Source organism: Vulpes vulpes, chromosome 8 (assembly GCF_048418805.1).
Source record: "Vulpes vulpes isolate BD-2025 chromosome 8, VulVul3, whole genome shotgun sequence".
Lineage (NCBI taxonomy): Eukaryota > Metazoa > Chordata > Mammalia > Carnivora > Canidae > Vulpes > Vulpes vulpes.
Genome location: NC_132787.1, coordinates 82,200,262 through 82,227,702, shown reverse-complemented (window position 1 = coordinate 82,227,702; position 27,441 = coordinate 82,200,262). Strand labels below are relative to the sequence as shown.

Genomic DNA, 27,441 nt, shown 5'->3' with positions numbered 1-27,441 from the left:
CCTGGAATAGAGCTCCACATCGGGCTCCCTGCTCAGGGGGGAGACTGCTTCTCTCTCTCCTTTTGCTGCTCCCCCTGCTTATCCTTGCTTTCCTTTTCTCAAGTAAATACAATCTTTTAAAAAGAGAGAGAGAAAGAGATTGAGAAAGAGGGAGTGTGAGAAAAAAAAAAAAAACAGGTGACCAAAAATGTCTAGGGTGATTGAACTCTAGTCTGAATAGTAAAGCAGGGAGGCAAGGATCAAGAAGCATATGGCTCTTGGAAACAAACTGAGGGTTGTTGGAGGGCAGATGAGTGGGGAATGGGGTAACTGGGTGTGGGCTTTAAGGAGTGTGCTTGATGGAATGAGCACTGGGTGTTATATGCAACTGATGAATCACTAAAAAAAAAAAAAAAAAAAGGAGTGGCTGCAGCAGCAGCATATGGCTCTTGTGTGCCAGTTGGCCCAAGGCTGTTTATTAGGGGCAGGTAAATTGGCCCCTGCTATGCCATCCTCCTCTTTACGTAGTGGAGTACCCCTTCAGGATTAAGTTGTGATTTTACCCCCCTCTTCTTTAGCAAGAGAAGTGCTGTTTCCTAGTGTGGTACAGGATTGAAATTTACCTTGGAATCCCACGTGTAGGGAAAGGGCGTAATTTCCTAGTATTTATTTATTTATTTATTTATTTATTTATTTATTTATTTTTTATTAGTGTTCAATTTGCCAACATACAGAATAACACCTAGTGCTCATCCCATCAAGTGCCCCCCTCAGTGCCTGTCACCCAGTCACCCCCACCCCCCGCCCACCTCTCTTTCTACCACCCCTTGTTCGTTTCCCAGAGTTAGGAGTCTCTCATGTTCTGTCTCCCTTTCTGATATTTTCCACTCATTTTTTCTCCTTTCCCCTTTACTCCCTTTCACTATTTTTTATATTCATTTCCTGGTATTTTAGAAGTTTATTAAAAACTGGCTTCCTAGGGGATCCCTGGGTGGCGCAGCGGTTTGGCGCCTGCCTTTGGCCCAGGGCGCGATCCTGGAGCCTCGGGATCGAATCCCACATCAGGCTCCCGGTGCACGGAGCCTGCTTCTCCCTCTGCCTGTGTCTCTGCCTCTCTCTCTCACTCTGTGACTATCATAAAAACAAAACAAAACAAAAAAAAAAAAAAACAAAAAACTGGCTTCCTGGGCAGCCCTGATGGCGCAGCGGTTTAGCGCCGCCTGCAGCCTGGGGTGTGATCCTGGGGACCCTGGATGGAGTCCCACATCGGGCTCCCTGCATGAAGCCTGCTTCTCCCTCTGCCTGTTCCTCTGCCCCTCTCTCTCTCTGTGTCTCTATGAGTAAATAAATAAAATCTTTATAAAAAAAAAAAAAAACCACCTGGCTTCCTGGGACACCTGGGTGGCTCAGCTGCCTTCGGCTCAGGGCTTGATCTGGGGATCTGGGATCGAGTCCCACATTGGGCTCCTGCTTCTCCCTCTGCCTGTGTCTCTGCCATGTCTCTCTGTGTCTCTCATGAATAAATAAAGTCTTTTAAAAAAAACTGGCTTCCTTCTTCATTTTTTAAAATATTTTATTTATTTATTTATTCATGAGAGACACACACACACAGAGAGAGAGAGAGGCAGAGATACAGGCAGAGGGAGAAGCAGGCTCCATGCAGGGAGCCTGATGTGGTACTTGATCCAGGGTCTTTAGGATCAGGCCCTGGGCTGAAGGCAGCACTAAACTGCTGAGCCACCCGGGCTGCCCTGGCTTCCTTCTTTAGAAGTTGAACACCAGGAAGTCAGGAATGAAGTCTTAATGGATGCTGGAAACATTTGGGGTCCAGGGCAGTTTATCTGGTGACACTTTGGCATCCTAGGCTGGGGGTGATGGAGAACCACTCCACTCCAGCACTAGGCAACTGGCAAGCGGGATTCCTACCCCCATTGCCCTTGTCTCAGCGACAGGGCTGCCAGAGGCTGCAGTTTTCCACTGCTCTGTGTCCTGTGGCCATCTGAAGGGAAGTCTGGGTCATCACCAAGTTCCTGGGCCTCTCTTTTCTAGTAGGTGCCTTTTGGTAGTAGGAGCAATGGGTCATCTATCTCTGCAAACTCGTGATTGAAAGAGCATTATTTTGAGGATCCCAGACCAGTTGCTCTCTTTCTGTGGTAGAATGGAGGGCAGACTTCCCAGGTACTTACTAATGAAGAGATCCCTGCGGCCCTTGCTCTTATGACCACTACAGAAGACTAGGACTTTTTGGCCAACTTCTGTGCCTTGGGGATGACCAAGCAAGGGGCACTTCTTTCTGGCCACTTGCATCCCTTTGCTAGAGTTAGCAAATCAGAATCGCACTGGGAATGTATAGCCTCCCAAAACAGCCTTTGGGCTGCGTGCTGGAGACTCTCAGAGGAGGATTAACAGGACTTCCGAACTGGGGAGCTTGAGCATTTGCATTCTAGGGTTAGGGCTGGGGCAGGTTAGTTACCCCTGCCTAGTGAAGCAGGTCTGCATTTCTAACAAATTCCCAGGTGATGACCATATTGCTGATTCTTGGAGACTATCACACTTTGCAGAGTGCAGAAACATAATTGAGCACAGGGTTTTCGAGTCAGCGTCCTAAGTTCAAATCCAATTTTGTCTCTTGTTAGCTCTGTGACTGTGGGCAGGGTAAAACTCCTGCCTTCTCTGTAAAATGAGACACTCATAGCACCAATTATGACACAGGGGTTTTGTGAGGATTAAATTAGGGGACGTAGTCCTCAGTCTTTCTTATCGCTCGGAGTCCAAGAGCGCGCTAAGAAGTAATTACGGTAAGGGGCGGGGCCAACGCCGGGGGGCGGAGCTTTGCCAACCCTCGCGCAAGCGCAGTTCAGTGTGCGGGCGCCTCAGGTAAGAGTAGTGGCTTTGGCTGGGTTCCCTGACTCGGGGTCTCCAGGGCGCAGGGTGGGGCGGGGGTTTGGGGGGCGCCTCGCTAAAGTTCTGGAGTCATACGGAGGAAATTTGGATGTCGCTCTACCCATTCAGCGGGAGGTCGCTGGGCAGGCGCAAGTGTTTCCGGGTCGCGTGGCGACCTTGTCGCGGTGGCCGGCGGTGCGGCCTGCGCTGCCCGCGCGAGTTGGCTGAGGCGGGCGGGGGAGCTTGAGGGGCCGCCGGGACGCACCGGGGATTGGGGGATGGGGAAGAGCGGGGGCTGCGAGGGCCTGAGGATCGTGGGTGGCAGGCAGGCCTTGGTTCTGGAACGTGGGACCCGGAACAAGTGCTTTAGGCAAGGACACCCAGGGATGCTGAGAAAGCTCGCTCCCGCTCCCGCTCCCCCTCCCCGACGGCGAGAGTGCGAGAGACCCTCCTGTTTGATGCCGAGCCGCGGATTCCCCGCTGGAGTGCGCGGAGGAGTCGTTTTCAGACGCCAGCACTGCACTTTTGTTTTGAGCTTGTGGACCCTAAATCGGCTGCTCAGCCCAGTGTGATGTGAACTGCATGACCCACAGCCTTGCTTTTCCACAGGCCCATTTGCAGACTGCTTTATTTTATTTGACTTATTTATTTATAAGGATTTTATTTATTCATGAGAGAGACAGAGAGAGACAGAGAGACATAGGCAGAGGGAGAAGGAGAAGCAGGCTCCCTGTCGGGCAGCCCGATGCGGGACTCGATCCCAGGCCCCGGGTCACGAGCTGAGCCACCCAGGTGCTTTTTTTTCTTTTCTTTTTTCTTTTCTTTTCTTTTCTTTTCTTTTCTTTTCTTTTCTTTTCTTTCTTTTCTTCTCTTCTCTTCTTTCTTTTCTTTTTTCTTTTCTTTTCTTTTTCTTTCCTTTCCTTTCCTTTCCTTTTCTTTTCTTCTTTTTCTTTTCTTTTCTTTTCTTTCTTTTCTTTTTTTTCCTTTCTTTTCTTCCTTCCTTCCTTCCCTTTCTTTCCTTTCTTAATCAATTGATTAAAAGTATGCTCCACCCCGAATCTGGGGCTTGAACTCAGGGCCTTGAGAGCAAGACCTGAGATCAAAAGTCTGTGGCCCCGCGGACTGACCACCCAGGCCCCCAGAGGGCTGCATTATTTTAAACTTCATCTAAGCTTCATCTAAGCTCCATCCTTCTCCAAAATCTTGTCTAATCTTGTTTTCTCTCCCAGTTAGTAACCTGAGTTTGCCATGGACGGGTATACCTTTGGTGGTCTTTATCAACCAGGCTTTATCAATCATTATAAACATCTTTCCTGAAGCTGAGAGACTTGTAAAATGTGCGTGTGTGTGTGTGTGTGTGTGTGTGTATATATGTGTATATATATATATATATATATATATATATAGGTGCATTGCAGTGTTATTTGTATTTATTTTTTGAACCCTTAACCTCACCTTTTCCCATCAAAACAAAACCAAATTTCATTTGGATTCCTTACACTGCGGATATTGCTGCAGGCAAGCTTTCTTTATAATTAAAAAAATTTTTTTTTCGCCCACTGCACATTAAAAATTGCACTGAGAGGTCCCTGTACTAATGACTTTCTTCCTGTAAGCAGTTCTCCCTTCCCACCTACCTGCCTTTCCATTTTATGTAAATTCTTTAACTTTCCCTGCTTCATTTTTTTTTTTTTTAAGATAAGAATACTAAAGTTTTAATCTTTTAGTCCCCAGGGTGATCACATTATCAAAATGAGGGAAGGGAATTTTGGAGGGAGGGGATACCTGGTAAAGAGATTACTAGGATAATCCTACAAAAGTAAGGTATTTAATTACCCCATTCTCAGGCATTGTGAAAAGGAGTCAAGAGGGAATGGCCATAAATGCATGACAGTTAGCAGAGAGCTGGGACTGTAGAGTATTATAGATCTTACCATCTGTGTACAGAGGGCAGAGAATAGTATGAGAAAGAGCATACATTGCACAGTATCAAAATCCTGAGATTAAAGATGACTGGTTTCTCCTCTTGTTGGGGTTATAGGGAGGCAGAGTAAAAACTTGAGTTTACATTTCACATATTCAGTAAGAGTTGTATATGCTCTTTTTTTTTTTTAAGCTTATTATATAGCCGTTTCCCTTGTTTAGCTTTTACTTAGAGGAGAATGAAGACTCAAACAATTTTTATTTTTTAAAGATTCTGACAGGGAGAGAGAGAGAGAACACAAGCAAGGGGGAGTGGGAGAGGGAGAAGCAGATTCCCTTCTGAGCAGGGAGCCTGACTTGGGGCTCCGATCTGAAGGCAGAGTCTCAAACAACTAAGCCATCCAGGCACCCCACATACCCTTGTTTTGATTAGCTTTTATTTTAGTTAAAGGAAGAGAATCAAGATCTAAAGTCTAGTTTGCTACTTAATGGGTGATGGTGGTCAGTTTTCCTCCTCATGTGAACTAGGGGCCTCTTGTACAGAAATCATTTGGAGTTGCTTGCAAATGTGCAGATTACTGAGATGGCAGCCCTAGACTTGATGAATCAGAATCCAGGGACTGGGGAACTGCAGGTTGAGGCCCAGGAATGTGCATTTTTAACAAGCCTTTTGGATGATGTAATTAGTTTGAAAATACTGTTAGAATAGCAGCTCCCCAAGAAAAAGTTGGTTTGTTGCTCAACGTTGTATGAGATGCTTGGGCTATAGCACATAGTTCAATATATGCTGTATAAATAAATGAAAACCTTCAGCTCTGAAACATAAAGAACCACTTATAGAATAATCTTACTTTTATCGGTTACTTACGAAGACCTTTCACATATGGTGCCCATTAGATATCTTAAATCCTAGTTCAGCTAAAAAAAAAAGATTTACTCTTTCTTAATATGCTATATTCTTAGGTAAATAAAAATTTTAGTTCCATAAATTGCAAGTTCTTTTTACAGTGCTTTTTTTTCAGTTTCATCACCTTTTTGTGCTTTATCCAGTGGTGTCTTTGGTTCATTGTGCGGGGGTGGAAATAATTGAAAACTAGGAATGTGGGGGACGCCTGGGGGGCTTGGTGGTTGAGCATCTGCCTTTGCCTCAGGTCGTGATCCTGGGGTCCTGGGATGAGTCCCTCATCAGGCTCCCTGTGGGAAGCCTGCTTCTCTCTCTGCCCATGCATCTACTCCTCTCTCATAAATAAATTCTTAAAAAAAAAAAAAAGAAAATTAGGAATGTGGGACATAGCAAATAAATAAGCATATGGTAATTTTGGGGTTTTATTCCTAAATCACTCAGATTGTAGGAATGAATTGGAATTATTTTTGTGGAAGTGGTATTATCAAGTTTGTGTATGCTCATTCAGGTTTACCTCTATTTGTTACTGTTAAACTTAGGATGGCTCGCACTATGGAACCACTGGCAAAGAAGATCTTTAAAGGAGTTTTAGTAGTTGAGCTCTTGGGCGTTTTTGGAGCCTATTTTTTGTTTAATAGGATGAACACAAGCCAAGGTAATCCTAATTCAGAAGTTAATGTTTTCTACAGGGGTATGCAGTTTGCTAATGCATTGAGGTCTAAACAGCATTTTTAGAGAAATTGCTTCTTCAATGTATTAGACATTTTTATGGGCCCAAGAAGAAACTCGGTGTTAATGCGGATTTAATGACTTTTCTCCCTAAATAATGTGATTTGTTTGTAGACTAGGGAAAATGCAGCACATTTCTATGGATTTTACTAGTGGGAGGCACAGAGCAAGTGACTGGTCTGGCTTCATTTGGGTAAAATGAAGCTCAGTTTGGTAGACTCAGTTTGGTAGTGCGTAGCTGAACTGTCAAGGCTGTCAGGAGTTCCTCCCGTTACCAATACTGGGTACTAAAAACTTTTCCCGTGTCACTGGCTATCGCTGAAAATGCTAGGACACATTCTGGGGGGAAATTTTGTGTTAGAGCTCTCAACTTTTAAAACAAGGGGGTGCTTTCTTTTTCCCTAAAGCAGGGACGAGTAGTCCTGGGAGTGGTGGTCATCTTTGAAACTTGTCATTTGTCCTATTATTTACTGGAACACTGCTCCAGGATGCTAGTGGATGTAAGCATCCTGTAAGGATCCTGAAAAGTCATTAAGTCCACAATAATTAACACCGAGTTTCTTTTGTACCCTGTAAGGATATAAAAGAAAACATACTAACAGTATATAAAAACAAATTAAAAACAGTATATAAAAGCAAATTAAAGTTTCTAATTCTGTAAACTATTGTTTTTACGGATTCCATTGTACTTTGCTATGGAATTAGAAATCGAGACTACTCCATTTGTGAAGCTGATCTCAAATTTCAGTTACATAAGGGAGTTCTACATTAATACTGAAAATTTGCTTTTCTAAATAAATTGCATCATATATACAGGTTAAATTTGAAAAGTCCAAAATAACTGTGGGGGGTGACATGTAAGGCAAATGCAACTTACACCTGTCCCAAAGGATAGTTTCTGATCACCAGAAGGACCTTCAATCTCTCTTCTATAGGATTCCTATCTTATAGACTAGACCCTAAAGCTAGTATTAAGTTACGGCTCCATGTTTTAATATAAAAAATGTCTAGTCATGTCTAATTTTAAAACTTTTTTTTGGTCAGATTTCAGGCAAACAATGAGCAAGAAATTTCCCTTCATCTTGGAAGGTATGTTTTTCCTTAAGAGTATAAAACGACATTTTCAGGTACCCTTTAAATTAAGCAATTTCTTTATGACCAAATAAGGATTAAAGTTGTGATGTCAACTTCCAGGAGAAATTACTATTTATTCCTATTTCAGCTCCTCTGAAAATATGAAAATTCTCATTTGGAGATGAGTAGTTACCAGTGTTTAAAAACTTTGGAATGAAACGTATCCGTGGTGATGATGGAATCAAACCACAGCTTCAAACTTCAAAGTGACGTTGGTTTGCTAATTTCTTGGAGCTGTTTCTTTCTCTGTCCGGTAGTGGTTATAATGCCCACCTTATGAATTGTCAAGATTAAACAAGATAACATCATATAGTCACTTAGCACAATATCTGGTATAAGGTAATGCTTAATAGTGTTTATTATGATTAGTACAGATGCTAGACGGCTTGTACATGAAATATATATTCTGTTTTTCATTTTACTATGTAGAAATAAGGAAAAGAGGTTTGATTTCTCTTAATAGAGTTTAATTTTAACACTTTTACATGATTTTCTAATAACAGCTATATTTATTTTTAGTTTATTACAAATCCATTGAACAGTCTGGAATGTATGGAGTCAGAGAGCAAGATCAAGAAAAATGGCTGAATAGCAAAAATTAGGAGTAAGTACAATTTTAATTCATAATTTATTTAGAAAACAGTCATTTTCTTTGCTTTTTAATTTTTTGAGTGGTTTTTGGCCTCTTCTTTTTGAAATTTTTCTTTTTCTTGATGATACTTTTTACGTCTCTGTTATGTAGCCAGTCATCACGTTCAGCTTCCCATCTAAGCTGTTTGAGACCTTTGTGGGGGAGAAGAAAGATGAGTACACCACATGGTAGACTCCTGGCCCCACAGAACAAAACAGGAACTTCTGGTCTGCCATGGCTTACAGTCATTTCCCATCCACTGTACAAATACCTTACTTTTGTTTTCCTTTGGCATTTATTGTTAAAGATTAGTTTTAACAAATAAAAGACTAGGATAAGAAAGGAACAAATGCTCTGAAGATTTTATTTCTTCTGAACACTTTTATTGACAAAAAACAAAAGCCAGTATCTATATCAGAAATAATTAAAATGTCTATAAAGTACTCATAATAAAGTTACTTAGCAAACTCATAGAAAAACAGCCTGCCTCCCTAAAAAGACTAAATACAGTCTTTATTGCTATAGTCTAAATGCCTCTTAATCCTACATGTCCCCCAGACAGATGAAAAAGCTATTCCTTCCACGTTGTAAGGAAAAGGAACCATCTTACTCATCCTTATTAAAAATGGTCCTCCAAAAATATTTACATCTTCGTAAGTTCTAAGTTCAGGTCACTTAAAAACTTCCATAAAAAATTCAAGTTACTTGGAGTGCCTGGTGGCTCAGCTGGTTAAGTGTCTGACTCTTGATTTCAGTTCAGGTCATGATTTCAGGATTGTGGAATGCAGCCAAATGTTGGGCTCTGTGCTCAGTGGGGAGTCTATTGGAGAGTGTCTTTCTTCCTCTCCTGCACCACTGCCTCCCCCCAAGTAAGTAAATAAATCTTTAAAAAAAAAAAAAATTTCAAGTTACTTACTTGCATTATCTTTGTTAGCCATGGCATTCATGCCAATGTTATCAAACTTGGATCCCATATTTTCATCCAATAGGTGGCCAAACTTAAAAAGAGACACATTTATTAGAAAACTCAAAACAATGTGGAATAGCTAACTTCTTAAAGCAGATTAGCCTTACCTCTTCAGCAGATACAAATAGACCGGAGTCACTGAAATTTCCTTTCTTTTTCTTTCTTAGTCCTAAAAAAAGTATAAGCCTAGTTTACTAAACTGTAAATCCAGTAATTTTGGAAAAATACTCATTTTTTTTTAAATTGAAGTATACTTGACACACAATGTTACATTAGTTTCAGGTGTACAATATAATGATTGAACAATGAACATGGTTTTGTTATAAAAAAGTTGTATTTGGGTTAAAATACACAATTATAATGATCTTTTAGCATCATTAAGTAGCTGGCATTTAAAAACAAATTTAAGGGGCAGCCCCAGTGGCGCAGTGGTTTAGCGCCTCCTGCAGCCCAGTGCGTGATCTGGAGACCCTGGATTGAGTCCCATGTCAGGCTCTCTGCATGGAGCCTGCTTCTCCCTCTGCCTGTGTCTCTGCCTCTCTCTCTCTCTCTGCATCTCTATGAATAAATAAATAAAATCTTAAAAAAAAAATAAAAATAAAAAATAAAAACGTTTTTAATAGTCTATAGTATTTTTTTAAAAATTCCTAAGAGAATTGTTTAGATGACAGTAGTGTCTCTTCCTGCCTGCCTTTCAGATTTGACCACTGATCAAGGTTTACCCTATTTCACAGTATCAGGCAAGACAGATTACAAAGTTGACATGGATGAATTCTGGGATATTTAAGGCAAACTGTAAATTCTAATTAAGTCAAAAGTTTTCTTTGGTCTGTGAGAAAACTGATGGAAAATATTTTTTTATGATATAAATGAAATTTGCTTATACTTCTCAAAGTGGTTCTCCTTAAAAAAACTCAACCTGTAATTCTGAACATACAAACATTTCAAAATAAAATAAAACTTATTTTAATATTAAATGGTAATTTACACATTTAAAATCACATTTTCTAAAAATATATTAATTAAAACTACTGCTTTTACCCACTTTCACTTTGAAAATTCATCATAAAGTTCAGTTGTTTTTAAGTGTATAATTCAGTATGTTTTAGTAAATTTATAGAGTTGTTCAACTATCATCACATTGCAATTTTAGAACATTTCCATCAACCCCAAAAGATACCTTGGGCATTTGCAGTCTTGTGCCCTCTCCCCAAGACAGCTTTGCCTTTTCTGGCTAGTTCATGTAAGTGGAATCATATGATAGGTGGTTGTCTTTATCTGGCTTCTTTCATTTAGCATAACATTTCTGAAGCTCCTCCATATTATAGCACGTATCAGTACCTCATTACATTTTATTGGTGAATATTTCATTATCTATTCATCAGTCAACAGACACTTGGGTTATTCCCACTTTTTGGCTATTAATAATAGTGCTGCTATGCACAATCATGTAAAGTATTTGCATGGATACCACGCAAACTTTCACATGTTAAAAATAGAGGAAACTGTTCTTATCTATTATAAAAGCAAACATGAAATTATACTCCCCAATTTAGAAAATTTCCCAAAATGATAATGATCAGCCACTTTCACATAGCCACTACCTAAGTTTAAGAGAGACTAGATGCATTTTCTTACCTTGAAATGATCCAGCAAAGTCAAAATCATTTGTACCTTTCCTCTTGTTTCTCTTTGTACTGATTTTGGAGCTGACTTCATCATCAATTTCTATTCCAAAAAACAAAATGAAACCCATGCTACTAAGCAATTTCAAAAACAAAAGAACTGGCACAGAGCTAAGATGGAATGATGAAACTTTAACTTTTAGAAATAATTACTATTCTAACAAAAAAAGGGTAACAGCTCAACAGGTATTGTACAGAGTCTAATTGTTGATTATGATAAAAGCTCAAAACTCGGGATGCCTGGGTGGCTCAGTGGTTGAGAGTCTCAGGGTGTGATGAGGGAGTGCCAGGATTGAGTCCCACATCAGGCTTCTCCCTCTGCCTGTGTCTCTGCCTCTCTCTGTGTCTCTTGTGAATAAATAAATAAAATCTTAAAGAAAAAAAAGCCCAAACTCAAAATTCAACCTCTTTTGGATTCAAATAAGAGGAGGAAAAAGTCCTATATAAATTTCTGGCCAATCTGATTATTAATTTGAATACAAAGTAATATTTAAAAAAATGCTACAACAGAAAAGCTAGCCTACCCTGAGGAAAAAGGAAATATACTTTAGCTTTGTATTTCAAAAATGCTTTAACTTGTAAAAAAAAAATGCTTACTTGGAATGCCCTCACTTTCATCATCCAACACATCCATGAATGTTCCTCCATCTTCACCAATTTCAGTAAATTCTTCATTCATACTTCCTAAAGAAACTTCATCATCATCCAAATTATCAAGGTCATCATCACTGCCTTCTAAATCTTCATCTTCTGGGTCTTCCTTAGCACCTCTTTTTTTCTTTTTCATGTTGCTGAAGAAAAACAACAACTTGTAGTAGAGAACATTGTTTTCTAAAGTGCTTTTTGGTTTTTGGTGATCAGCAGGATACTAGGCTATTAACAGAGTTAATAGACAGCCCAGAACCTCTGATATATTATCATGCATTATAAAGATCTAAAATGAAAGTACTATACCCATTTCCCAAGCTTTTTTCAAGAAATTTCTCCTACACATCAGAGTCCTGTATTCTGCTGTTCTGAGGAAAGCACTTTGGGAAATGCTGAGAAAATAGTTTCTTAAAAACAAGATTGAAGAAAAGCATTTTACCTAGCAAAATCAAGGTCATCTGTTCCAGAGGTAAAGCAATTATCATCTTCAAATGTGTCTGTCAGAGGACAATATACAATTTGTCAGATATACCAAGTAACAATGAAATTGACATATATACTTTATGAATCAATTAACAGTCATGATTGCATTTACACCAAAATGATATAAATCTGACTACTGCTGTGTTTTATTAATCTACATAAATCTGTGAATATACTGACCGTAATTAAATCCTCAAACTAAAATGGATTCCAGTTAATTTCAGCTTCTTTCTACAACACTTTTATGGAAAGAGGGTAAATATCAAAATGGTATTTAGCAACTGCAGTCCTTTTAAGTGCTTATTTTTAGTAAATATAATACAATTGCAAAAAATCAAACTCAATTTCTAATTTCATGTTTTTTTGCTTCAGTCCAAATATAGATTAATATTTTAACTCTGTGGATCATAAAGATAAAACAGATGAAATAGCAGACTACTGTTACCAACAGTGTAAGGAAATTAGGAACAGCAAAAATGGTTTCTCTTCTTTCAGAGATTAGGCCTTAATAATGAATATATACCGCGTAAATACAAATTTATTTTTACCATGAACTGTCCACACACAATCATAAATCTTTCTTGATCAACTGTGGGTGAACTACTACTATATGCCACCAAAATAGTTTTTAATCCTCCAGCATCATCTGCATGGTATTCTTAGCTAAATGATTTTCTAAAACTAACATCACTCCTACCACTAATATTCCATGGTCGTTATAAGTAAAGAGAAATAGATTACTTTACACACTGAACAGTCAATAAAAACAAATTACCAATCATCTTTTCAAACTCCTCATCATCCACATCTTCTATACTTTCTTCATCTGCATTTCGTTTTTGTTTCTCTTTAACAGTAGCAACTTTTTTATAATACCTGAAACAAAATGCATTTTATATTGGATATTTCTTTTAAAAATTTTAAGATTTTACCTTATTTATATTTAAAAAGAGAGAGAGTACGCACATACGCTGGCAGGGGGCAGAAGGAGAGGAAGGGAGAATCTCCAGCAGACTCCTTGCCGAGCATGGAATCTGATGTAGGACTCAATCTCACAACACCAAGATCAGAAGTTGGTGATGAAACCAAGAGTCAGACACTCAACTGACTGAGCCACCCAGGTGCCCCCTATTTGATAACTATACTAAAGGGCCTATTTTACTGTAATCAAAGCACCTATGACCAGTGACACGGGCAAGTGTAAAAACTGTTAGCACAGTTGGATATTAGTAACTAAAATCTTTATTTATTATAAACAAAAGTTTTGAATTAAAATAGCAACTTCTGAATGGGAAGTATAAGTTTCAAAGATTTAGGATTTAATTCTTCATAAAAACACTTCAACTCAATTAAATGACATAGTAAAAGATTGTTTTAGTGTCAACACTAATGATCTAAGTGTTAAAAATAAGACCAAAATGTGGCTCTAGATAACATCTAATCACATAATTTTATCAGATTTATTGCCTGTAAGACAATTACTATTTAAAAAAAAATAAGATTCAGCTTCAAAAGCGTCACAAAATAAAACTTAACCTACTTATTAAAAACACAAATTGACTGGTTTTAAGTTTCACTTAGATATCTTAAAATTATCAAACCAAATGATTTATAAATTCCTTCTACCAAAAAAAAGGGAACAACCCTCCCTCCCCTAAAGAAAGATTTTATTTATGTATTAGAGAGACAGCAAGTGAGCATGAGCTGGGAGGTAGAGGGAGAAGCAGCAGACTTCCACTGAACAGGGAGCCCAATGTGGGGGCTTGATCCCAGGACCCTGAGATCATGACCTGTGCTACCCGGCACCTTAACTGACATATCTTTAGATCTTTTCAAGACAGATCTATGTTAATGAAGCATTTTATAGTATCTAAAAATTAACACTTTTCCTTAAAAATTTAAATTTTAATAGTTCCCCAAATGAAACTGCATTAAGTATATTACCTGTAGAAAAATAGTTCATCCACTGGTATTTGGCTTTCTTCTTTTGCAAGGAACTCCTTACTGTTCACTAGGAAAATAGATTAAGATCAAGATTTTATTAAAGTAGTCCTTTTTATGTTATTCAAGTTCTTAAGACTACACACAGCGTATCTACAATTCTAAAGTCTCAAAATATAAGGAAGGTAGACATAAGGGGGGGATCTTCTAGTCTCTGGAGAAGTCTGAGTGCAGGAGACCCAACATTTAAAACTGTTGGCTGCAAGGACATATGTAGCCGTCAGTGTATCACAGTGAAAGAACATGGTTCTCTCACTGTCCTCCAACTGCGTCCATGATCCCAATTTTAAGAGAAATAAAATTAAAGAGTTCTCTTAATAATCAGCTTTAAACTTATCATCTTCATCTCAGGAAAAAAAACAGTAATGCCCGCTACTCCAGAACAGGAAGTAAAGGTAAATAGCATTGTCTATAATTTTACTTAATGCTGATGAAAACTAAGGAACAAGAACAAGGAACTACAGGAATATTAGTTTTCTCTCTTCACAATAAGAATTTCTAACTCATCTTGATTAAAAGTGGATTTGGCTTCTAAATTCTGTTAACTTTGGTTGAGTCTCTGGATCTCTGTAAAATAAACCAGTTGGAAATTAAATGGTTTATAAGGTACAAATTAACCCTAGTCTCTGACCAGAAAGCAACTGTGATTTATTATATAAAAAGATGTTTGCTTGAATGCAGAAAAGAGTCAGATCCACAAGATGGGTACCCAGTACCCATAGAAGGTTATCAACCAATTTAAAATGATGCGGTGACAAAACCAATTGAGTTTTCTGCTGAACCCATAGTAGAAAGCTTTTTAAAATGGTTTTTAACTGTAGGGAGTGCCTGGGTGGCTCAGTTGGTTGAGCACTGGACTACTGGTTTCAGCTCAGATTATGATCTTAGGGTTGTAGAATCAAGCCCCTTTGTCAAGCTCTGTGATCAGTAGGGAGTCTGCTTGAGATTCTCTCTTCCTCTGCCCCTCCCCCTGCTCATGTACTCTTCTTTTTCAAATAAATAAAAATGGTCTTTAACTGTAAAAGATAGTTATGTATGTGTGTGGGGGTCACAAATAATGCTATAAATGATATAAAAATGGCTAATTATTGAAGTTGTGTGACAGTTACAGGGGAGTTCATTATACTGTGTATTTTGGATAGGTTTGAAATCTGTAATAAAGCTAAAAAAAAAAAAAAAGTCCCAGACACACACAATAAACTAAAGAACGTATATACATTTTTGGGAACAAAAGATGGATAATGTCTCTGGTGCTTAGGTTTATTCTGATAAAATGGAGCAAAGAGTAACACAATTTATGTGTTAAGACTTGTACTATCTTGTCAGTTTCAACCATTCAGGCTTTATACTTACCAGCAAGACTACGAATATCCTTCATAAAATTTTTTCTTTTTGGCTGCATCACAACACTATCTGTGTTTTCTGAAATGCAAAAATCAAGGCAATGTAGTATAAAACCTAATTGTATGCTTATTTTATTTAATAAATATCAATAGTGAAAACCAAATAATTAAATAGAAGCATACCTTTGCCTTTATGTGGCTTTGGATTTCGGTATACAAATCGATCTAAGAATCTCATTAATGTGAAATCTTGGAGTGGGTCTCCTGAATATTGAATATAATTTCCCTGAAAGGTGGAGGGGGGGAGGAGGATTAAGAACTTAAATTATATATATGCATCTAAATAAGAAAATAAAGGAAAAACACCATCTACTACAATGCATTAAAGGCACAAATATGCCTTACATGATCCTTCAAATATCCATCTCATCCCTCTTTACTTGAAGAATTAAACACACACACAAATAAATATTTTATGATGTGCTATTGAATTTACGGATAAACAATATGAACACTGTAGGTCATCTATTAACCAGGAAGCAAACACAGCAAATGGGAAAGGGCAGGACAGTCTTTCTTCAGGAGAAAAGCCAGAATGTAGTAACTGTTGCAATAATCTAGTATCCTGTATTGCTATTCACCACACAGTGGGAAGAATTGTCTGCTGCACTGTATTAAGTCACTGATCCTTTTCCACAGCAGAAAACGTTTATGAGTCTATGTGGCAGATAGAAAATACTGTATGGCCAATTATTGATTATCGAAAACTGGATTAGTTTTCGTTTTTCTTGACTTTAAAATATTTTAGACTTACCTGAAGGATAGTCTTTGCAAAAAGGGCCACAGAAGGATGAAAATGCTCAGACAGCTAAAAAAAAAAAAAAAAAAAAAAAAAAATTGTGAGGAAACTCAACTCTTACTACAACTATAAATCCAAAGAACTGAAACTTAAGCCAATATATTAGATAAGAGTGATTCTCAAAATTTTGGTCTCAGGAGTGCTTTATATAGTTAAAGTCAAGGACCTCAAGAGCTTCCTTAGTTTCAGGGGGATATACCTATTGATATTTACCTTATTAGAAATTACAATATGTCTTATGAAAACTAAGTTTTTCAGAACAAATAAGCATTAGTGAGAAGAGTAAAATTATTTCAGTTTTATAAATCTTAATGTTTGAATTAATAGAAGACAGTGGATTCTCATATGCTTCTGTATTCCATGTTATTTTTTAACTGAATTATGACAATCTTGCCTGACAGGTATATAAAATTGGAAATAGGAAGATTAACTTATAGTCTTTCACATAATTGTGGATTTTCTTCTTTGATACTACTCCCAAAACTGAAGATTAGCTGCAATATGGAATCTGAAACTATATCAAACAGCTTTTGGTACTTGCTACTTAAAATTAATTGGTCTACTTTGACTAGATCTTTTAACTAAGACTTTTTGTAACACCATGCATTAGTCATTTGGAAAATACCGATTCAGTGAGTTATGCAGTTCTTCCACACATTGGTAACGTTATCACAAAAATCACTTTGTTAGTATCATGACTGATTTTATCAGAAAAGTTTTATATATTGAGGAAATGTCAAGTTCAAAGTGGTGGTTACCAGATTTCTAAACTTTTCTTTTGCTTAAAAGCTTGAATTTTATCACTGACAACAAATACTGTCAGCGGTTTTACTTGAAATAACATTCACTTTCAAGAAAATGTCTCCCAAATACCCAAATCTGAAAAACCGGTCTCTTGGTCAACCAGTCTTTTATTAAAAAAAGCAGCTAGTTGAGTTTACAACAAACTATATAGGTACTTTTTCTAAGACATGAGACAAACTCATACTTAGGTATGCATAAGCATGTTATGGATTCTTGCTGTTTATGAACACAGATTATGAAAAAGACATGTACTTTAGGGTCAAGATAATCACTAATTTTTCCTGTTTCATCAGTCTTATGTGATACTGTCTTCCCCCCTCTTCCCTCTCAAGGTACATGGCAGTAAAAAATACAATGGCCACTGTCATTATCTGAGGTAAGGCACTAGCAGTTTTATCCATCAGTGCCACTGTAAACACAGTGACAAAGGCAAATAATGTGCCCTGGTATCACTATGAAAATAGCTGTGACCTTGCAGACTCATTGAAAAGATGTCAAGGACCCACAGGAATCTATGTGTTAAGACGCTTGCTTTACCAAAGGCATCACAGAAAGTTTATTGAAAATATAAGTTCCTCTAATGCATTTAAAACTTTTGCAAATTATTCTATCACAAAACTTTTCAGGGACATCTAATGCATAAAGCAGAATTTATCCATTTTACAGAGCCATTATATGCAATAATTTACCTAAAAAAGCAAAATTTATTTATAGCTATGTATAACATCCTTATTTTGCATACATATTATTTAAGATGTTACATGTGAATGTAGAAATGTATAAATTTAATGTTTATCAGAGGCTACAGAAATACAGGTTATAAAGGATTACAGCTGGGTGACACGCTTCAAATTGCTTCATTATGCCAATTAGCTGTTTAACTAAACTATTAATCATTTACAAGAAAAATGGAAACTTCAAGGAGATAAATCCATGAAAGCAAATACAAAGGACTAATGAATTAAAAGACAATTTATAATTACCTTTTTGAGTTCCCAAAGACTTGTATTTTCAGCTCCACAAAACAAAGGGTTTCTACTGAATGGATCATATGTGTTTAACTGTTTGCCACCTGAGAACCAAAAAAAAAACAAAAAAAAAAACTATTTCTCAAATGCTTTATTCCTAGCCCAAGAGTTCACTAAAACCATCACTAATGTCATAATATATATATATAATAGGACTATAATTTTCAACATTCTTAGTTAGCCAGGCATCCTACCTAGGTTAAAAATTCCAAGCCCCAACGAAAATTAGATACAGTACCCAGGATAGCATGTGCTATTCAATAAACTGGCAGCAAAAGTTGCCCAAATCTGGATCAAATAGGTTATAAATGCTAAAATGGCAACTAGCCTGAAGGTGAAATGGGTCTAAATTCTTTTGGAACTTTAAATGCACTGAATATTTGTTATTAAATTGTCCAGGAATAATTGTCTCTTGGAACAAGTTTTACATTAACTTATTCCTGTTTTCAAAAATTCAGTATTAAAAAATTTAAAACAAAGAACTTTTAGAACACATTATAACAAACTATTTCACAATGCATATGCTCATCATCCTTCTAAAGGGTTATTCTCAGTTTACCCTTCAGGGAAACTGATGGATTCTTTTAAAAACTTTTCTGGTTGTTGGGCAGCCCGGGTGGCTCAGCGGTTTAGTGCTGCCTTCGGCCCAGGGTGTGATCCTGGAGACCTGGGATCGAGTCCTACGTCAGGCTCCCTGCAAGGAGCCTGCTTCTCCCTCTGCCTGTGTCTCTGCCCATGATTCTCAAGAATAAATAAAATCTTAAGAAAACAAAACAAAACAAAAAACCTTTTCTGATTGCTACCATACTTCTCTTTTATACAAGCAAACTGAGGTTTGGGGAGATGAAAAAAGTTGACCAAGTTTTCCCATAATAGGTTTGAAGAAGTGGATTTAGCACATTTCTTGATCCTCAGGGTTTAGTGTGCTTTTCTTTATAGCCTCAAATGAAAAGCCTGCATTTCCAAAGGGTATTTGCTTTAATTTCCAAGACCTAAATTACTTTAAAATGTGATATAATCTATATTATTAATAATGAAGTGATTCACTATATTAAAAATTTACTAAATTCTTGAATATATCTAGTTATAAAAGCTCTATTCCAAAAAAAAATACACAGGACTTCTAAGATGGTTTAATATTAATTTCTATTGAGATCAAAGAGGGGGTGCCTGGCTGGCTTGGTGGGTAGAGCACGCAACCTCTTAATCTCAGGGTTATGAGTTCAACCCCATGTTGGATATATATCACTTAAAAAAACCTAAACCTTAAAAAAAAAAAAAAAAAAAAAAAAAAAAAAAAGATCAAAGGAGAAGCCAATTCCCACTTAAAAATTCAAGAGAACAATTTAAAGATTTAACAAACTTACCTTTTAAATTATCAAAGTGCACCCAAGAAGCAGACTCTGATTTTGTTTCCATAGGACTGGGACTGTCAGACACAGTTTCTTCTGTCTCAGTTTTTTTTACTTTATCAGTTTCTTTATCTGCATTGAATTTTTCTGTGTCTTCATCATCTCCTATGTCAATAAAATTCTCTTCATCAGACTCCTAAAACAATGGTTTAATAAATCTGCATCAACTGGAAGTCTATATTCAGTTATATGAGGGAGTTTTGAAGAAGATCCACTTATGCAATAGTGGTGAAACAAAGTTCCATCAATCATATTTATGAGAGGCACCATATTTTTTTGTAAATATAAGAGAATACGTTTTGAGCCACAATTCCCTCAGACTTTGGGACTTTTTTTTTTGTTTACATGAAAACATTCAGTCCTCAAATTTCTAACGTTATAAATAACCGTACAAGGTAGGTGCTACTATATCCATTTCACAACTGAAGAAACAGGTTTAAGAGATATACTGGCTCTATAACTATCTGTAACTAGCTCATACAATTACAGTTTAGTGTAGTACAGTTTATTATGAGTAAAGGTGTCAAGCAACATGCCCACCTAGTAACTGTACACCTGGGACTAAAATCCAGGTCTGTCCAACTCCAGGACTCACACCTGTTCATGCTTCAGAGAACTAAGCAAGTTACTGTCATTGAAGCAAAGACGAAAAATACAATATATTTCAGAACCCACTCGATTAAAAAACAGTTGTAAAATATACCGGATGATCGTCTAGCTGACTTCTTAAACTTGGTTTTGCTTTAAGGATCTCAGACACAAGATACAAAGCTCCACATATGAATGGAGGCATCTGTTCACAAGTAACTTGGAGTAACCTCTTCACAAAAGCCTTCACCCTGCGCAGCACGATGTCAGCTTTCAGAGATTTGTAGACAAGATTAAGAAACAGGGCTTGCTTAGAGCACATCATCAATCCTGGATCCAACATCTTCCTATTAAAAAAAAAACAAGATCAAATGCTTATTCATAAAATATCTCTACAGCCAGCAGTAGAAGCAACTGCTAACCTCATCTTAGTTAGGGATAACCTTCCTGTTTGTTTTAGAAGACACCTAAGATGTAAAATGGAAGTCAATGACCAAAACAGAAAAAATTATCTTGGGAAAGGTGGGAATATTACAGGAGAAGAACTTTTTTTTAATGGTTTCTTTTTTCTTTTCCACGTGGTTATCCATTCTCTAGGGTAATAGGAAAATTATCTCTTCCTTCTAGCTAGGAGACCAGAGGCAGCTTCCACATGATTCTAATGAGCACAAAGGTAATAGTAGAAAGCTGAATATCATAATTTAAAAATTTTATCTTTATCCTAGTTGCTGAACTCTAGGGTTGCTCTTGCCCTCCAGACATTAGGATATCTAGAATTAACACAAACCTCAGTATATGCTCATGTGAAATATTACTTATTATTCTAAACATTTCTATTAACTTTTTCATTAATACTAGAAATGTAAATATTTGACCCTGTGAAGCATTTTCATATTCTGGGCATACCCAGTTTCCCCCATTTGTCAGTTCCATAATTCTAGTGATACTGAGATATCCTGTATTATTCAATCTTTGATACTCAATTTTCTGTTCACATTTAAAATTTTCAACATTTCAATCCACTTTGCAACTCATTTTTTAAAACATTTGAGAATTTAGATAGGTGTGTCCCCACCAATTGACAGAGAACAGAGTTCTCTGTTCTCAGAGTTTTTGATAAATATTTTTGTAAACCAAATTGGTTTTCTTTATCTTTCAAGTAATATTAGGGAAATTTTGTTTAAAATGATTCTTAAGCGACGCCTGGGTGGCTCAGTGGTTAAACGTTTGCCTTCAGCTCAGGGAGTGATCATGGTGTCCCGGGATCAAGTCCCACATCAGACTCCTTTTGGGGAGCCTGCTTCTCCCTCTGCCTATGTCTCCGCCTCTCTCTTTCTCTCTCTCATGAATAAATAAAATCTTAAGAAAAAAAAAAGATTCTTAATAAGATTAAGAAAAATACTATGAGGAAATCCTTTGAGGAAATCTGTGAGAGCTCTTGGCAAGCAATAACGTAACGAATTTAAGAATGTACTCCTCAGGGGCACCTGGGTGGCTCAGATGGTTAAGCAGCACCTGCCTTCGGCTCAGGTCATGATCTCAAAGTCCTGAGATCAGGCCCTGCAACAGGCTCCCTGCTCAGTGGGGAGTCTGCTGCTCTTGCTTCTCAAATGAATAAACAAAATCTTGAAAAAAAAGTGTACTCCAGAGATCGACTTGCGTTAAACACTGAGATATTAAATGGATATTAGAAAAATATTTACAAAAGATTCCAAACATTGTCCAAAAAGTTCTTATGACCATCAAAAGTTACAAAAGACCCCTAAAATCCCTAAGTCTCTATACTTGCAGCCCTGGAACTCTTCGTAAACCAAAGAAGTATTAACTACTTAAAAAAAAAAAAAAAAAGAAAATTGTAGGCTCTTAAGAGTTATGGAAAGGATTCTGAGATTTTCTGTGGTGTACCAGTGCAATCAGCACCATGAAACATCATGAACGCCCAAAGCCCGCAGACCTGGATTTACCACTTAACTTGGCATTGTCATGTCTGTGTGATTTTGCACAAATTATTGTACCTCACACACTGGAGAACTGTTTTGAGGAACAAACTTAAGAAATTCATCTGAATAATACTATTAACAGCAGCAGCCAACACCTGCAGAGCACTTACTGTAGACGAGGCACCATTAGACACTTAACATAAATATGAAAATTACATGAACTCAGTAAAGTCCCAGTTCTGTCATTTTTTAGCTATGTGACCTTGGGAAGTTTTATATTGTAACAATAACCCTATAGGATAAGTGCACTCCTCTTCATTTTATGGACAAACTGGGCCACAGTAAAATGGAATCAATCATGTTTACCAATAGGGATTGACTGATTGATTCATTTATTTATTACCAATAGGGCTTTAAAGAAGATTAAGTAATTTGTCCAAAGTGACATTATCACAGCCAGGCACTGTGGCTTAAGTTCAAGATATTAATCAGTACCTTCTATTTCTCATAAGATATATGGATATAAAATTATTAAAATGTATTAGAAAGGAATATAGAGCTTGTTGGTATACTTAAACAGTTCCGAAGTATTTACACACTGTTCAAAATACCATCCCTCAATAGGTGTCAGGACAACTGCAAAATTCAGTGAACAAAACCTTAATCCCAGTAATTAAAAAAATATTGCAAAAATGCAACCCTAACTCTGACTTTCCTGTTTACCATCTGTCTTCCTCAATATGAATGTACGTGCCTCAAGAGGTGGGAATTTGTTCAGTGCTATATCCAGAGCACCTGGAAGTGTCCAGCATATAGATGGCACTCAAAAAATTCCTGTTCAATAAATTACACTGCATGGTTGTGGGAAGGACAGGGGGAAGAAATATAGGACTGAGAATGAGAGTGAGAGGGAACGAAGTGAAGGAAACTTCAATTATATCTGCAGTTCTAATTTTTTAATATTTAAAAGACTTAGAGCAAAACATTGAATAGTTTTCCAATGGGAAAACAAAGATTAAAAGTTGGTGATTAGCAAGTTGCTGAGGAGGGCCTAAAATCCAGTTTTCTAAGTCTCTTGTTCCACACAGGAAGGACATTATTATTAAATGTTATTTTCACATTCACCTACTGGAATGGTGGTACTTACCTATATAATGCTGCATAGTATCGATCTGATATCGTCTGCTGAGAATTCATTACTTGGAAAAGCAACATTAAAGCCTGTACACTGGTATTAAAATTCACAACATGCAACACTTTAAAGAGTGTGTCAACCTGCTCCTTCACTTTGTCATCACCAGTCTGGGCATAAGGGTATGCCCTATTTACTCCTGTTAAAAGGGCACTAAGCATTTTTGATTCAATATCTTTTTTCTTGATACAAGTCCGAAAAAAACAAAAATAAAGAGTAATTAACTTATTAGCTAATTCACTTTCTTCATGGGAAAGGACCATTTGGTTTAAAAAGCAAATTGCATAATATTGTGCTTTGGGGCTGATATTTGAGCGAAAGAGTAGCCTTTCTACTTCACCACATACAACTCCTTTCATATTGGGATGTTTACAAAGCAATGTCTCTAACAGATGGGAGGCTTTTGTGGCTATTCTGTTCTGAGGATCGCCCAGTTTGTTTACTACCTGCACAAGAAGAGCCTTTTCTTCCTCAGGTTTGTTACAAAGAAGCTCATGAGCTACCACAAGAGCTCTAGTTTTAGTGGCTACTAAAGAATCATGACTTAAAGTTTCTAAGACCTGGACAAATTCAGCCACAAGGTGTTTTAGCTGGTGTTCAAAATACCATAATATCAGCCTTCTATCTCTTGAGTCCTTGTTGCCACTGGACAACTGCTCTAGTTTGCTGAAAGGATGCTGGCTGAAAATCCGTAGCTTCCGACTGTCTGGCAAAAGGTCTGTAATCAGTAACTCTTTGAAAGTATCCAAAGCCATGAGGCACTGCTGTTTGCTACCTTTCTTTTTAACAAGGTTCACAAGAGTTTCTACAAACTGGAGTGTGTGAATAGCATCATCCTGAATAAGAAGAATCATGGCTGCCATCCTGTCACCTAGTGTCCCTGATGACACAATTGTCTTCATCCAGGTAGCAGAAGCTCCCTTTTGATTATTTGTCTTGTTTTTGAATAAGTTGATTTCATGCTCATATAATTTCTGAGCCAAGGTTTTGTACTTGGACACAACATCCTGAGGCTGGGGTTCCAAAGAATATTCATTGCTGTACTCTAGATCATACCATTTGCCTCCAGGCTTGAGTAACAATGTCTGTCTCTCAAAAAATTCAAAGATGTCCTGTTGTTTATCTTTCTTAACTTTTGATGTGGCACTGTTATCAGAATGTTGTTCTGGCCTCTTCTTATTTTTTACCTTATCAAGTGATGTTCTTTCACTTTCTGCTACATTTTGCTTTTTATTATCTACTTTAGATATTGCTTCTTTTTTGCTGGCATTTTCTTTTTTTGCTGGTTCATCTTCTTCAACTAAGAAAGCTTTTGCATACTTGGCCAAACTAAGATTCTGAATAAATGCTTCCAATTCACCTTGTTGAAGGTCATCAATTGCTCCTTTTTTTCCTCCATCCACCACTTCCTCATTTTCATCCAAGGTAGCCAGCATAAGGTAATCTTGCTACATTAAAACATAAGAAAGTTAAAAATAAATTACCAATCCAACAGTTTACATAAACTTCAGAAGTTAATTTGAAATCTGCACTTTAAAATCAATTAAATTCAATTATCATGGTATTGCCTGGGCTCCCACCCTACAACCAAATAAATACTTGATGAAACAAATATTTAAATGTGAAAATGAAGCTATAAAATAATAGGAGATTACACACCATAATTAAAATAATTTCAGAGTAGAGAAAATCTTTCTAAATCTGACATAAAATGCAGGCTTTTAAAGGCAAAGATGGGTAAAATTGTCATTCTCAGAGACAGAAAACATACAAAAGTCAAAAGACAGTAAGTTTGAAAAAAAATACTGGCAACTGACATCAAAGTAATGGGGTTTAATATTTAGTATGAAAGTTCCTACACATTAGTTAAGGCAGTGACAGCTGAAAAGAAAGATCTGCAAAGGATATAAACAAATGGTTCATTAAGGGAAATTGGTTTTTTAAAAATGTGAAAAGATGTTCAACTTCACTGACATGAGAAAAAATCCAAATTAATACACCATGATACATCCATTTTCTAATCTGTGACATGAACAAAGATAAAATTATGACAGGTGGTACTGCAGAGAGGATGGGAGGAAAAGGCACTTTTCTACATGGCTGATGGAAATGTAAACTAGCAAGCATAACCTCTATGGAGGACAACTTGCTACCTTCAAATCAAAATACAAGACACACATCCTTTGATCAGTTCCATTTCTATCCATTTCTATCAATTTAGGTTACATATATACTTACAAATGTGGGAAAATATATACCTTAAAGGTTATTTACTGAAGCATTATTTTTAAAAGATTTATTTATTTATTAACAAGAGGGGGGGGGGAGGGAGAGAGAGAGAGAGAGAGAGAGAGAGAGAGAGAGACAAGCAGGCTCCATGCAGGGAGCCCTATGTGATTCCAGATCTCCAGGATCAGGCCCTGGGGCAAAGGCGGTGCTAAACCGCTGAGCCATCCCAGCTGCCCTGAAGCATTATTTAAAATAGCAAGATTGACAACCTAAAGGCCCACAATAAATGGCCAGTTAGAGAAATTAAAACAATGATTTATGCAGGCATTACAAAACCAATCACACAACTTTATATACGGATATGGAAGCATTTTTTAAGACAGCAAGAAAAAAATATATGCAAAATATTTAAGATATGGTATGGTACCTTTTGTGTAAAAATAATGTGCGTGTTTGTTTTGGAAGCTATAAAAGACATAAAAATACTTGCTTTCTGGAAGGGAAATTGCATGGCTAGAGATAAAAGTGGGAAAAAAGACTTTTCACCGTATACTTTGCACGCCTCCTTTTTAAAAGAACTTTTTTGTAGCACGTGAAATATAACCTATTCAAAAATTAAATACAATCCAAGTACAGGGCAAACTGTGAATCTGCCCCTGTAAATTGCATTTCTCCTGACCCACACCTGTCTCCCCACTAACAATCTCAAAACTGGGGATCCCTGGGTGGCGCAGTGGTTTGGCGCCTGCCTTTGGCCCAGGGCGCGATCCTGGAGACCCGGGATCGAATCCCACGTCGGGCTCCCGGTGCATGGAGCCTGCTTCTCCCTCTGCCTGTGTCTCTGCCTCTGTGTGACTATCATAAATAAAGAAAAAAATATTAAAAAAATAAAAGATGAAGAGCGAGTCAAAGCGTTTAAAAAAAAATCTCAAAACTTACTAAAAAATAAGCCAAACTCTGTGACGTATTTCCACCAAATCTTCTAAAGTCTTGCATCAAACTCAGAGAAAGGCCTACAATCTTCCTCCCCGACTTCACTTATTACTCTCCTCTTAACTCATTCTGCCTCAGCTACGCTGACAGTTTTGTTGCTCCCAGAACAGCGTGGCTCACTCCTTTCTTCACTAGTTTTCTTCTTAAACATCTCAGGGAGGAGTCCCCGGATCACCTCATTTAAAACTGTTAGGCCCTTCCCACTCATCATCTTGAAAAGTTTTTCTCCATGGCACTACTCTGCATCTGATGAACCATGTACTCAAAAGTTTGGTTACTGTTTCTTTCTCTTAATGGGGATGTAAATTCCAAGACAGCAGAGGGCTTCTAAAGCGTAAACATGTGCGTCAACTCTGTACAAAAGTTAACATTCTAACAACACTGGAGTTCAGAACGCAGAAGCCACGTCAGGACCTTTCAAAAAGTTCAGTCATCACCGATCAGATGGAGTGCCCGTTATAGATCAGTGAAATAAAAGGATCACCTACATCCTAAGAGAGACCACGTCGTAAAAACGTTCGATTCCAAAAGTCTCTTCTCTTGTAAAAGCAGCGGAAAAGTGCGGGAAGCGCACAGCGCACATTTCCAAGCTGGGATCTGGGCGCAGGACGCCCACTCCCGCTCCCGCTCGGGGGCAACCGGGTCACTCGCCCCGCACTCGGGAGACCACTCCACGCGCCTCTGTCCCCGCGTCCGAGAGTCCGAGGCCATTACCTTGGTGCCTCCAAGCCGCAATACTTCTTCCAGAGAGAACCCATCCTCTTCATCGTTATCCTCCTCGTCGTCCTCGTCGGGATCTTCCACCGCTTCCTCTCCGCACCACGGCCGCTTGGCATGGAACTCCAAAGGCTTCTTGGCGGCCGCCATTATCAGCAAAACACGCGCAGACGGCCCACAGCCTCCTTCCGTTTGGCCGAATGACGTACTTCCTGCGGGGCGTGTCTTATCCCGGAAATGGCTTCGCTCCCCACCCTGGGGCAGCATTCTGCGGCGTGCGGAGTACGGCATGAGCGTCCTTGTGAGGGGCGGCTCGGGGCGGCTGTGTGCGGCGGCTCGCAGGGGTAAGCGTTCGCCGCGCCCGGGCTC

General features: G+C 37.9%; 3 protein-coding genes across 22 annotated transcripts in view; 2 read left to right on the top strand and 1 right to left on the bottom strand.

The window, feature by feature from the left end:
• Positions 1-2,804: 2,804 nt before the first annotated feature.
• Positions 2,805-27,441, top strand: part of CEBPZOS (CEBPZ opposite strand) — a 32,341-nt gene continuing 7,704 nt past the window's right edge. Inside the window, exons 1-6 of one of the 11 annotated variants that reach the window (XM_072767294.1) lie at positions 2,805-2,856; positions 6,229-6,344; positions 7,463-7,507; positions 8,072-8,156; positions 17,306-17,349; positions 23,925-24,497. In XM_072767294.1, the coding sequence (XP_072623395.1) occupies positions 6,230-6,344; positions 7,463-7,507; positions 8,072-8,154 (243 nt within the window). In that variant the 5' untranslated portion in view covers positions 2,805-2,856; position 6,229 and the 3' untranslated portion in view covers positions 8,155-8,156; positions 17,306-17,349; positions 23,925-24,497. Of the gene's footprint in view, positions 2,857-3,053; positions 3,655-4,072; positions 4,200-6,016; positions 6,345-7,462; positions 7,508-8,071; positions 8,157-8,294; positions 9,766-17,305; positions 17,350-18,612; positions 18,726-23,924; positions 24,498-27,441 lie in introns of those variants that run through there. The other 10 variants (XM_072767292.1, XM_072767295.1, XM_072767293.1 and 7 more) reach the window with 10 other exon arrangements.
• On the bottom strand, positions 7,883-27,275 carry CEBPZ (CCAAT enhancer binding protein zeta). Its single transcript, XM_026018971.2, has 16 exons — positions 27,070-27,275; positions 23,089-24,581; positions 20,117-20,348; positions 19,369-19,549; positions 17,957-18,045; positions 16,125-16,178; positions 15,494-15,596; positions 15,321-15,389; positions 13,911-13,977; positions 12,742-12,842; positions 11,923-11,980; positions 11,433-11,626; positions 10,789-10,878; positions 9,258-9,319; positions 9,100-9,181; positions 7,883-8,335 (listed from the first exon to the last, which is right to left on the bottom strand). The coding sequence occupies exons 1-16, from the start codon at positions 27,220-27,222 to the stop codon at positions 8,196-8,198; spliced, it is 3,168 nt and encodes a 1,055-aa protein (XP_025874756.1). The 5' UTR covers positions 27,223-27,275; the 3' UTR covers positions 7,883-8,195.
• The window catches only part of NDUFAF7 (NADH:ubiquinone oxidoreductase complex assembly factor 7), a 103,726-nt gene continuing 103,545 nt past the window's right edge, over positions 27,261-27,441 (top strand). For all 10 annotated transcript variants that reach the window (XR_012003165.1, XR_012003167.1, XR_003238149.2 and 7 more), the window contains exon 1: positions 27,261-27,416. Coding sequence is in view for 2 of the 10 variants with exons in the window: in XM_072767284.1 (XP_072623385.1) it covers positions 27,362-27,416 (55 nt within the window). In the remaining 8 variants the exon portion in view is untranslated. The remainder of the gene's footprint in view (positions 27,417-27,441) is intronic.